The sequence below is a fragment of the Leptonychotes weddellii genome, chromosome X, assembly GCF_054177405.1.
Source record: "Leptonychotes weddellii isolate Sample4059 chromosome X, ASM5417740v2, whole genome shotgun sequence".
NCBI classification, from domain to species: Eukaryota; Metazoa; Chordata; class Mammalia; order Carnivora; family Phocidae; genus Leptonychotes; species Leptonychotes weddellii.
In genome coordinates, this window is record NC_138385.1 from 67,633,155 (window position 1) to 67,645,633 (window position 12,479).

A 12,479-nucleotide genomic window follows, 5' to 3' on the forward strand; every position below is an offset into this window, starting at 1 on the left:
AGCCTGGCGATGGGCATTAAAGAGGGCATGTACTGAATGCAGCGCTGGGTGTTATACGCAAACAATGAATCATGGAACACTATATCAAAAACTAATGATGTAATGTATGGTGATTAACATAACATAATAAAATTAAAAAAAAAAAACATCTAGCTCAGTCTTTCCTCAATGTACTCACAGTCTTTCTCTTTGGTTGGATTATTTTTTGTAAAGGCAGTATTGTGCCCCCAAAAGATTTCTGCAGAGAAGGGAGTATGTTAGATCCTTCCCTGCCAAGCTTTCTTGCAGCCTATGTCATCACATGCCAAGTCTTCTCCACAGTAGAGACTATGACGAATTGGCCTTGGATTCTGGATCTCTAACATTCTTAAGATTTTTGACTTTTTCTGAAATTTCCCTCTTTGAAGTAGATACTATTCTTAGTCAAAATTTTATCAACTAAATGATAGACCCAAATACAGAATACAGGCAAAGAACATGAGCAAACCATTCACAAAAAAGAAATGCAAACAGATAATAAATATATGAAACAGTCCACCTAGAAAAAAAGGGAACATTTTTTCTACCCCTACAGTTGCAACAAGAATAGTAACACTACAATTATTTAGTAAGCATGTACCAAGCACAAACACTATACCAAAATATATTACCTATATTTCACATGGAAACCTTGAGAGATAGGTATTATTATTCAAATTATATAGATGAAGAAACTGATGCCAGAGAGGAGAACTGATTTACCCAATATTTTAGAGTTAATCAGTAAGGGAACTGTCAATTCAAGTGTGTCTGGCTCCAAAGCTCTTGTGTTTTCCACCATGTCAAGGTGCCCTGAGGGCATTCACCAACCAAAATTCCCGAACTATCTTAACACTATCTAACAAAAGTAAAAATTCTCAAGCTCCTACCTGTCTCATTCTCCTGTCTTCGCTCACCTAAGAGAATTTCTTCCTGGATCCCTTTGTCCTTAGCTCTTTCCAAATTCATCTGGGAATGCATTTTGGTCTTTCAAGGTGGAATATCCTGCAGTTGAAAAGAAAATAAAACTTTGTGGTTAAAGCTGGGGTACTGAGTGTCCCTAAATTCAGTTCTGAAAGGCAGCACACGGTAGGTGGTAGAAGAGGGTCTCTTACTTATTAGGATGTCTCAGAAACAGGCATAGATCTTCTGAAAGAGGCATAGTTCCCCAAGAACAAGAGAGGGTGCTGACCTTGAGGGATAAAAACTTGGTAAGAGAAACACAATGCGACATTTACTCTCCTCCTAGAAGAAAGATGTCCCATGTTCCAGGAACAAAAAACAAAAGAATCCAAAGGATGCAGTACATTGAACTGGTTAAGCACATAGGCTTCAGGACTGGACAGAGCTGGGCTCAAAACCAGTATTAGTACTTACTTGCTAGGTGACCTTGAGCAAGTATCTTTACTCTTCTGAGCACTGGATGTTTCGTCTATAAAATAAAGAAACCCCACAAGGTAATGAGAAGTTCTGAGCCTAAACCTAATCTCAAAGAAAATGTAGGAGAGTTGTAGGAAATTTTCCTAATTCTGGTAATTGCCCACAGGGTTGTTTTGGCAATCCCTCATGCTGAAAACAAAACAAAACAAAATCTTGATGAAAAAGAAATAACATCTACTTAAAAACAATAAAAATACAGGGCAATAAAAATATGGAAACATCAGAGAAACAGGGGGAAAAGGAGAATCTAGAGAAACAGATAAGCAGGGAGGCAATTTCTGCCCAAGGGCATTTGTCCATTCCAAAAAAATTTTAACTTTCATTTTGGTTGTTTTGAAGGCAAAAGAGGCAGATTAAAGTCCAGAACTACACAGAGTAGGAAAACTAATAGGAGACTCTCCCTACAATAAGCAGGGACCCCAAAAGGCTACCCTCTCAGGGGGTTGATGAATCGAAGCAGGTCATTCTGCAGCTCAGGCTGAATTACATGACTTGCCCTCCGGATCCTTGAGCCTTGAATTAGATAAAGAAGCAGAACAGCAAGATCAGCTGATAACAGAAAAGACTTAATCCTGGGGTTAGCAAACATAAACTATAAGGTAATTCTTTTACTACAGATAAAGAAGTAAATAACAAACGAAGGTATTTCCAAGCATCAGGAAACTATCATAATTAAACCTAATCAAACTTTTGGAAGAAAAAAACAGTGCCTCAAATGAAAAACCCAGGGGATTGCATTAATCAACAGATTAAGAAATAATTTATAAAAATTATTAGAGTACAGTACAAGGAGACAAAAAGATGGAAAGTACAGAAAAGAGTATTAAAGACTCAAACTGCTCTCATTCACTAAACAGGTGTCAGGGCCTTGGAAAGTGATCACACTGAATCTTAACAACTACTTTACAAGGCACAAAATACAGAATTTCATTGATAATAAAATTTTTTTCAGCCCTTTCTCATTTCCACGAGCAAAACTGGGCTCCAAACCTGCTTTTTACTTAAAATTAGCTAATGGAATTCCAGAGTCTAACTTTATAAATACAAATCTTCATAATCAACAAAAGGTAACTCAAAGAGAGATGAAGGCTCTGTACTCTCTTCCCTCAAGCTGTGGAGGGGTAGAAACCATCTTGCTTCACACTTATTTCAAATAATCTAAATTTAAAAGATGTTAAATTGAGAATTTTTAACAAGAATGTCAATCTAGTTCTCTTTTACAATATGGAGACTTATGAATAATCATAACTGTTACCAACTAGTTCTATTCTCTGTTAATACAAATCTTTCCTTGGAAGTACTATTTAAAGAAAGACATTTTGTAGGTCTCCCACAACTTTAGAAATTGATGCTTTGTTCTATGAAAATAACCTACAAAAGAAATGTGTAATTCTAACTAGGTATCTTGCTTGTTAACTCATTAACCTGGCATAGTAGACAGAATAATAGCCTTCCCAAGATGTCCTGCTCCTGTGAATATGTTACTTTACATGGCAAATGGGACTTTGCATAAGTGACCAAGGGTCTTAAGATGAAGAAGTTATCCCGGATTACCCTGGTGGGCTCCACGTAATTACAAGAGTCCTTATAAGAAACAGAAGGATCAAAGTCAGAGACGGAGATACAACAATGGAAGTAGAAAGTCAGTCAGAGAAGGTGAAGATGCTATACTGCAGGATCTGTAGAGAGAGAGAAAAGGACCATAAACAAAGGACAGCAGGTAATCTCTAGAAGCTGAAAAAAGCAAGGAAATAATATTCTCCCTGAGAGCCTCTGGAGGGAGCTCAAGCCTGCTAACACCTTGATTTTTAGGAGTGCTGACCTCTGGAATTGTAAGATAATAAATGTGTTTATTATTTATATTTGTCATAATTTATTACAGCAGCAATAGGAAGCTCATACCACCTAGTGATAAAGTTGTAACTGCAATCTCTATATTTGGAAATAGATTAATACTTCTAAGATCATTCTGACAAATTAGAAAGGATCATTGGCACTTTCCTCTTCACCCACAGGCATGGATAAACAAATATAAATCCACAATTCTGCAGGACTCACTATATAACAAATAATTTGAAAGAATATATTTCTTTTAAATTAACAGTGTCATGATTTCTATTTCACCAGTGAGAAAAATGAAACTCTGAGAAGTAACTTGCCTAAGATCAATAAGCAAAGAGCTAGGATTCAAGTCCCTTCAACTGTCAACAAAGTCCAGTATTTTTCCACTACATCTTGCTGCCCCTCAAACTGCTTGGAGTGTGAAGAGAGGGTAGAGCATTCAAACGCATTCCTCAAATGATCCACTGCCACACAAAAGACCCCATGTTTGTGAGATTCTCTGCCTTCTTTGCTTTAATTCCATGCTCACAGTAAACAAGCTGTTTTCTTAGTTTGATTTCCCAAGTATCCCAATATGGAAATTGACATTCCCTGGAGAGAGGACCTGAGTGTTCTGGTCACTAGAAAGTATGTATTAGGGTAGGATGGGTGTGTTTTTCTTTCTATATCTATGTTAGTCTCAGTACATTAATTTGCATATATTTGTTTATCATCCAGTTTCATTTTAACATTTCACAAATGCTGACCACCAAATCCTGGACTGCGGTCAATTAACTGAAATATCACTACCCTGCAGGCTCTTTTATTAAGTTCTGTTGGAATTTCTAAGTAAAGGTAATTTCCTTTCTTTGATAACTTCAAAAGTATTTACATATCAAACACCACTATTTAGAGCATGAAGCCTCAGAAATGCTTCAGTGAAAATAGTTTTAGAAAAGAAATTCTATTTTATTTTACATAGAATATCAATATTTGAAGGTACAAGGGCTGAAAGGGGAAAAATTACAATTATTCACAAATTACACTAACAAGCCAAAAACACTTTGTGATAATTCAATGAGCTGTATAGTTATGATTTACATACCTTTAAGCATGTTTTATATAAAGTTTATATAAAAACTCAACAAAACCTATAAACAACAATTGGACCTAGAGAAAGAGGTAAGCAAAGTGAATGGATCTAAAAACAATGCACCAGAATCAAGCACTCCCGTACACCAGTCACAATCAGTTACAAAAATAATTTAAAAATATTAGCAAGGACAACAAAAACTTATCAGGTACACAGAAATATGTCTAACAAAATATGCATGAGACCTTTATGGAGAAAACTATAAAACTTTTTTTCAAAGACATTAAAAATACCTAGACAAAAGGAGAGATGAACCACATTCATTGTTGTAAACATGCAACAAAATCTATAAACCTATAAATAGGAACAAGTTCTAATCAAAATTTCAATGTTTCTTATAGACCATGTTAAGCTTAGCTTAAAATTCATATGGAAAAGTAAAGGGCAAAAAATATATTTTTGAGGAAGAGGAATAAGGAAGGGGTCTTTCTCTACCAAATATTAAGATGCATTACAAAGCTATAGGATTAACAATGTAGGACTAGTATAGGTACAGACAAATAGACCAATGGAACAGAATAGAAAGCCTAAAAGCAGACATTTACATCTATTACCACTTGGTATATGATAGAGACAGCATTATAAATCTGTGGAGAAAGAACAGACTATTCAGTAAATAGTCCTGGAACCACTGATAAATCATTCAAAAAAAAAAAATAAGTTCTCTACATCATACGATACACAAAAATAAATTACAACTGGAAACTAATTGTGAATAAAAGTTTTACAGGGGAATATAGTAGAATACCTTTATGAAATCAAGGTAAGAAAGAATTCTGTAAACAAGATTGAAAAACACATGGCATATATAGAAAATGGTAATAATTTCATGGCATAGTGAGGAAAACAGAAGAGGCTGCTTTTTCATGAGGGCTAAGGTTATCAATATTACATCATAAATTTAACCATTTATGAAACTATTCACTTCTACTTGACCTCTTTTCCCTAGCTCTACTAAACCAGAGTGGCCTCTCAACTGCCCATTTCTTCAGGTACTTTCCAAGCTCAAGACTAGATGGCATACCGCAGCTACGATACGTGGTCTAATGACCACTTACTCTCTGGGCCCCACACTCAGATGATCCTCATCCACTGCCAGATTAATGGCTACTTCTACGCAAAATTAAGTTCTCAACCTGGTGCCTTCCAGGAGGCCTTCACTGAGCCTCTAGGATGGGTTAGAGGACCCTCCTCCATGTTTCTATTGACAGTACCACACCCTGGTCTCCCCTCCATCACAGCACTCTCTGTTGCAATGTCTATCTCATCCACCAGACTCAGTAGAAAACACATCTAATTTAACTGTGTCCTCATTATCCAGCAGAGTCTAGGTCTAGATCACTTTTTTTGCTTGCTTAATTGATTGATTAATTAATGGTGCATCTAACTTTTTTAAGGCTTCCACTCTAACTTTCCCACTGGTATCCTAGCACTTCTGACATTCTTAGACTGTGTATGTTTCCCCTCTCACCTTCTATGACTTCCCTCTTTGTTCACTCACACTTCTTATCTGCCAGGGCCCTGGGAAAATATTTTCCTGATAACCAAGACAAATAGAGGGAATGAAAAGTAGCAAGCTATGCCCAATTCCCCCTGAAGCTATCAGTTCACTGTGCTCCTTCCCACCTGGAATCTTTCCTTTGTGACCTCTAGAATCCCCCTCCTTGAAAAATAAGCTTACCTACACCCTTCAGTGGTTTTTAGAAAACCCCTCCACCTAGCCACAGATGAGACAGTTTTCTCATAAGCCTGCTGATTCTTCCACACCCTGATCCCAACATCCCCAACTAGTAAACCACAGCAAAATGGTATGCCAAACCTGTGCATAACACACCATTCAAGCAGTTATCTGTGAGATGCACATCCTCAGGGGGGTTGCCATGTATTACAGAACAGAGCACAACAGGTAAAAGCTAACAGGGTTAATGTAGTGCCCAACCAATAATAAAGAAAGATGACATGTTTTCTAGAATATCATTGCCTTGCGAATATGTGAGGGGCTCTGGTCAAGGCATTAAACAGCCTGACACAAACAGCAGCCAAAGGATGAAAGGATATCAAGTGAAGAGTTACAACAAACATGTCACTGTTTTCAATGACATATCTTGAAAATTCAAATTCTCAACATGTATAGAGAAAGCAAAAATAGTAACAGTAATAAAAAGTAAAGAAAGAGTGAACTAAAACATGAAATAAGCATCTTCTAACTGTAAATATGCTAATATATTTTTTGTGAAATAACTAAAAAATATAATCAGGTCCAAAAGGTACATTAAATACTAATTGTAATTAAAGTCTGGAATTATTTATTAGTCCATTATTTGTTTTAAAATAAAAAATAACTAATATATGTATAATATTTCACATCTTCATATAGAACATTTTGTCAATTTTCTGAAAGTTAATAAACTCCTAATTTTTTAATCACTACAAGTATACTTCTATAAAACCTTGAAACTCTGGGAAAGAAATAAACAAGCCCTCCTGGCCCTGTGCAAGGGCTCCCTAAAGGACAGACTCTGGGAAAGAAAGGAACAAGGAGGGAGCTGGCCAAAGATAGTTGTTCAAGGACCCTCCAAAGACACAGAGTCATCTAAGCCACTACACTAGTCTTTATACTCTGCCATCCACAGATGCTGGTTATTAACTTTCTGGTTCTGATTCTTGACCTCTGAGTCTGAAAAAGAGACATCTGACTCAGAGCCCCCCCACAGAACTCCTGGCTAATTACTAAAATCAACTGTTTGCATTGCAGGATAATAATGCAGGCTCCTTCATTCTCAAATGACCTCAGAGGCTGGGCAACCACACTCAATTCTGGAGCCCAATTCCTGGGCCTTAAGATTCTGGGAAAGATAGGACCAAACCAAGGTTCTCCTGTGGAAGCCCCCTGAAGCAGCTAAGTGCAATTGTTCCAGGAGAAATGTGAAACAGTAACTAAGTCCCCCATATCCACAGCAAATCACAGGTCCTGGCTACCCCTGGATCATCTCCAAGCCATAGTACTGTGGAGAAGAAAAAAAAAAACCAAGGTATAAATCCACATACATTTCATAGTCAAAACTGGTACAATCCTTGTAGCGATCAATTTTCCATTATCTAATAAAGTTGAAGGGATGCACATACTATTACCAAGTAATCCCTCTGCCAGATATGTATCTTAGAGAAACTCATGCACATACGCAACAGGTGTATAAGAATGTTCTTAGCGGGGCGCCTGGGTGGCTCAGTCGTTAAGCGTCTGCCTTCAGCTCAGGTCATGATCCCAGGGTCCTGGGATCGAGACCCACATCGGGCTCTCTGCTCACTGGGAAACCTGCTTCTCCCTCTCCCACTCCCCCTGCTTGTGTTCCCTCTCTCGCTGTCTCTCTCTCTGTCAAAATAAATAAAATCTTAAAAAAAAAAAAGAATGTTCTTAGCAGCACTATTCATTAACAGCCAAAAACAGAAGGCAATCCAAATGTCCATTAACAGTAAAATGTATAAATCGGTGTATATGCATGCGTCTATACACACAGGCAGAAGTAATTACCATAAAAGTTAAGTCAGGATAAATGGTTACCTCTGAGAGAGAGAGAGGATTACGAGTGGAGGCTTCTGAGTAACTTCCAATGTTCTATTTTTGGTTCTGGAAGGTTCTTTTATGGGTGTTTACTTTATAATTATTCACTTTAGTGTACATTTACATTTTACACAACTTTCGGTATTTTTGTTATATTGCACAATTTAAAAACTTTTTTTTTTTAAAAGGAAGAATCCAGGGCTTTCCTATGAAATTCCCTTAAAGCATGTGTTCTCAACCTTTCTGAGATGATGAATGATATTATATAAAAAGCATCTAACTCTCTATAAAAATTATGGGGACTGGCTAACATATCCATTTGCAGTAGGATTTTTGGAAACATACATCTGGGCAAGCCAGGGTCCTACCAGCAGTTACCATTTCCCTTAAAGTTGCTAAGGGCAGTTGTTTAAGTCCCTCCAAAAATAGAAATCAATATAGAATGCTATCTTAGCTCTCCTTACATTCAAGATTTTACCACCAGTCCTTTCTTTGCCCTAACCCTGGTTAATGCCCTCCCCCCTCCCCCCCCTTCCCCCCCCACCAAAAAAAGGGCAAAGACAGAGACAAAGACAAAACTGAGACAGACAAAGCCAGGGCCATCCAAGGAATCTGCTGCTAAACTGGTTAAGGGCAACAACTCATGTTAGCCATTGCTGCTTCCATTCCCTAAATCATCTCCCTGCTGTGAAAATCTCTGCTCCTTTGATTTTCAATGCCATCTGTCTCACAGCTATACTCATCCCTTCCACAAAGTATAGCACCTTCTTCATCTTCCTCTCCACTTTTTATCACCTTTTATCTTCTGCAGTATCTTTGATGATCCCATGGCTAACTTGTCCATCACCCCAGCTTCACAGACCCTTGACCTCCTCTACTCCAACTCACTCATCATCTAGAATTACTTTTCCTCTGAAATCTTAAGCTCCAATAATCTACTCCGACCACAATTTCTTTTCTGCCATATCACCTTGTTACTGCTACTCTTTGAGCTTTGAAATTTCTATACAACTTCTCCCACACCCACGCACATATTCACAAAGCTTCTCTTTCTCTGGATCCATAGAATCTTCCTGAGAATATACTCTTCCCTGACGAGACTAGATCCCATGGTCTGTAACCTGAGCAAATCTCATCAGTAACCTCAACAACTTATTTATTAGCCCCTCAAACCTTCCACCACCCATAATCATCACCACCACATTCACAGTCTAAAATCAAACCCAATGTTTGCCTTCTTTGCTCCTACCTCTTGGCAGCTGAACATACCTAGAAAAAAAGATAAAACTACAAACACTTCATTTCCAGCCTACAGAGGTGTTCATTACTGCCCATCAATCTTCTTTCATTCCCTAAAGAAGGTTGCAAGCTTCCTCCTCTTTCCTCTGGCCCCTGGCCATCCCCTCTCACACTCCAGAATGCCCTTACTACCTTATTCACAGAGAATATAGGGGCACCAAGAAAGAAACTCCTCCTATTTCTTGCTTTTCCAAAACTGTAAAAATTAAAAACATCCCTTTCTGACTCTCCTTAACGCCAGTGTTAGAAGTGATGCCCCTTCTCTTATTTGAGGCCAGTACTTCATACCTTCTCTACACATCTTTTCCACATTTTGCTTCGCCAGTTATCCCCTTTCTCTCCTATTATTTTCAACCTCTGTTTTTATCAGCTCCTCCCCTGCAGAACATATAAACATGTTCAAATCTCTCATCCTAAAAATATACATGTACCACCTATTATCTATTCCACTTTTCACAGACAAGATCTTTGACATGAAAGTCTACACTCATTTCATCAACACTTTCACCAATTATATTAGTCCTCTGCACATTAGCCTTCACTAACACTGATCCATACATACTCACTACTCTGGTTTCCCCTAAATCCCTAATCTAACAGTACCTTCTCAGTCTACACCTTATATAACCATGTACAGGAATTTCACATCTTGTATTTTATATTTTAAAAAGTTTAAGACAGTAGTCTTAAAAGACAAATGCAATACATGTTCATTAATATACAACAGAAATACATAAAAGGAGATAAGTATCTTCAATTATCATTCCACTCTCCCAGAGATAACTGTTAAGGCTACATTCCAACCTCTGGGAGAAGCTGAGCAATCATCTCACTCCTCCTCATACCCTTATATCCCATGAAGAGGAGGAAGAGGAATTCTCAGATTATTCAAGGATACACAACTGGGCCTCAGTGCCAACTGGAGGAGCTTTGAAGAGAAAGAACACAATAAGCAAAAGTTCTGGTGGGGTCTGTTAAAGAAAAAATTATGCTGACACTTGTTAAAATGATAAGATTAAAAGTGCTATTGTGATAGGTGTCAAGACTATTGCAATAGGGAAGAGAAAATGGACTCCACTCTGAATACAATAAAGACAGCTGGGAATCTATAGCCAAGGAGTAGATTTGGGTGGGGATGGCAGGGGGGGGGGGTGTCAGTGGACAGAAAATTAAGAGGAGACATCAAGAATAGGGGAATTCTTGGGGCGCCTGGGTGGCTCAGTCGTTAAGCGTCTGCCTTCAGCTCAGGTCATGATCCCAGCATCCTGGGATCGAGCCCCGCCTCAGGCTCCCTGCTCACTGGGAGGCCTGCTTCTCCCTCTCCCACTCCCCCTGCTTGTGTTCCCTCTCTCACTGTCTCTCTCTGTGTCTTAAAAAAAAAAAAAAAGAATAGGGAAATTCTTGTTAAACAGAATTCTTGTTGAAGGCAGACCAGGATGATCACATATCAAGGTGGGGGGGGGCGGGTCTCATTAAGTTGATTCAGCAGGATTCTTTCTAAACCTGGACTAGACAGGCCAAAGACAATGCCCAAAGATGATAATCTAGTTGAAAAGAGGGCTCCAAGGAGCATGACTCACATTTGGTCAAGGAGGGAGTGTTTGTTAGCCCTTTTCCACTCTTCAGCTGTCCTTGGGCAATGGTTCTTCACTGAAATATTCTCTATTTTAGACCTGTTGCAATGAGACGGCCCCTGGATATATATGTACATAAAGAACTATAGACATGCGACACTATGTACATGTGTATGCACAGATCTATCTTATATACATATAATATATACTACATATATATTATACATATATATAAAATATCATGTTACACTGTACTCTGTTTGTGTATATATGTTATGTATTATAATAAATTATAATATATGTAATACACACACACGACTCTCCCATACACCACACACATATATATAGGGTGCAGTGTAACATGACATTGTCTCTCTCGTGGACCGCTACACCTCTCTCCTCCTTATCAGTCTCCTACTGTCCCACTCCCATCTGCCCATCCAGTGCATCATCAGTACATTACAAAGAGAATTGTATACCTCATCCACTTCGGACAAGTCCATTATTTCTTCCTCATAGGCTTCAGAGTGAAATCTTAGTTCTCTGACCTGACTTTTGGGGCTCTCAACATCCTAGCCCCTATGTCTCCAGTTTCATTTCTCCTCCTCTACGTAAAACTAATGTTCCAGTTATAACCAACTACAAATATGCCTTTCTTTGAATATATCAAGATCCCTCCCCCACAATTCTTCCAGTTTCCTCTGACTTGAACACCCCTCATAGCTCTTTGACCTTCATACTTCCTCTATTCATCCAATATCAAACATTATCTTTCTTTCCAAAGCATTTGCAGATGCCCCTTCTGTGCTCCCCTACAGCCTATCACTTACCCCCACTTGCTATACCCACCATAGTATTCATCATACTCTTTAGACAGTCTCATACCCCCACTCTAATGAATCTCCATCAAGAACAGGAAACCAGTCAAGTTTACCTTTACATCCTCTGTACCCAGCATAAGACCAGATACAAGGTAGTGTGGTCTATAAATTTTTACTGAATGACCACATAAACAAATGAAAGCCATGGTTAGCTTAATTTTCAATGGAATGCTGGTGAAGTCATTCACTTGCATTGAGGAAAAAGGCACAACAAAAGGTCATGTAGCATGACTAAGAAAACAATAATAATCCCCTGAGCACTCACATCTTGCTTTCTCAGTACCAATCCCTACTGAAGAAATATATGCCTCCTTGCAAAATGGCTGATTCCAGGACTGGGGCAGAGAATGTACATAATGAGCCTAAAATATCTTGTGTCAGAAAGCAAGGAAGGGCCAGATGGGTGATGGGTATTAAAGAGGGCACTGGTGATGTGATGAGCACTGGGTGTTGTATGTAAGTGATGAATCACTGAATTCTACTCCAGAAACCAATATTGCACTATATGTTAACTAACTAAAATTTAAATTAAAAAAAAGAAAGCAAGGATGTCAAGATCTAATGAGATCATGTAAAGGATACAGGAGCCAAAGAGAAAAGTCTAATTTCTTTTTTTTTTTTAATTTTTTTTTTTTAAAGATTTTATTTATTTATTTGAGAGAGAAAGAATGAGAGAGAACACATGAGAGGGGATAGCGTCAGAGGGCAAAGCAGACTCCCTGCCGAGCAGG

General features: G+C 38.3%; 1 protein-coding gene across 10 annotated transcripts in view; it reads right to left on the minus strand.

Annotated features, from left to right (window-relative positions):
- MAGED1 (MAGE family member D1) overlaps nt 1-12,479 on the minus strand; it is a 62,736-nt gene that overhangs the window by 41,726 nt on the left and 8,531 nt on the right. For 3 of the 10 annotated variants that reach the window (XM_081808862.1, XM_081808860.1, XM_081808866.1), the window contains one exon: nt 936-1,023. The exons of 2 other annotated variants lie outside the window; for them this stretch is intronic. In XM_081808862.1, coding sequence (XP_081664988.1) covers nt 936-999 — 64 coding nt within the window. In that variant the 5' untranslated portion in view covers nt 1,000-1,023. Of the gene's footprint in view, nt 1-908; nt 1,024-1,395; nt 1,449-12,479 lie in introns of those variants that run through there. 5 more of the 10 variants (XM_031019700.2, XM_081808859.1, XM_081808865.1 and 2 more) reach the window with 3 other exon arrangements.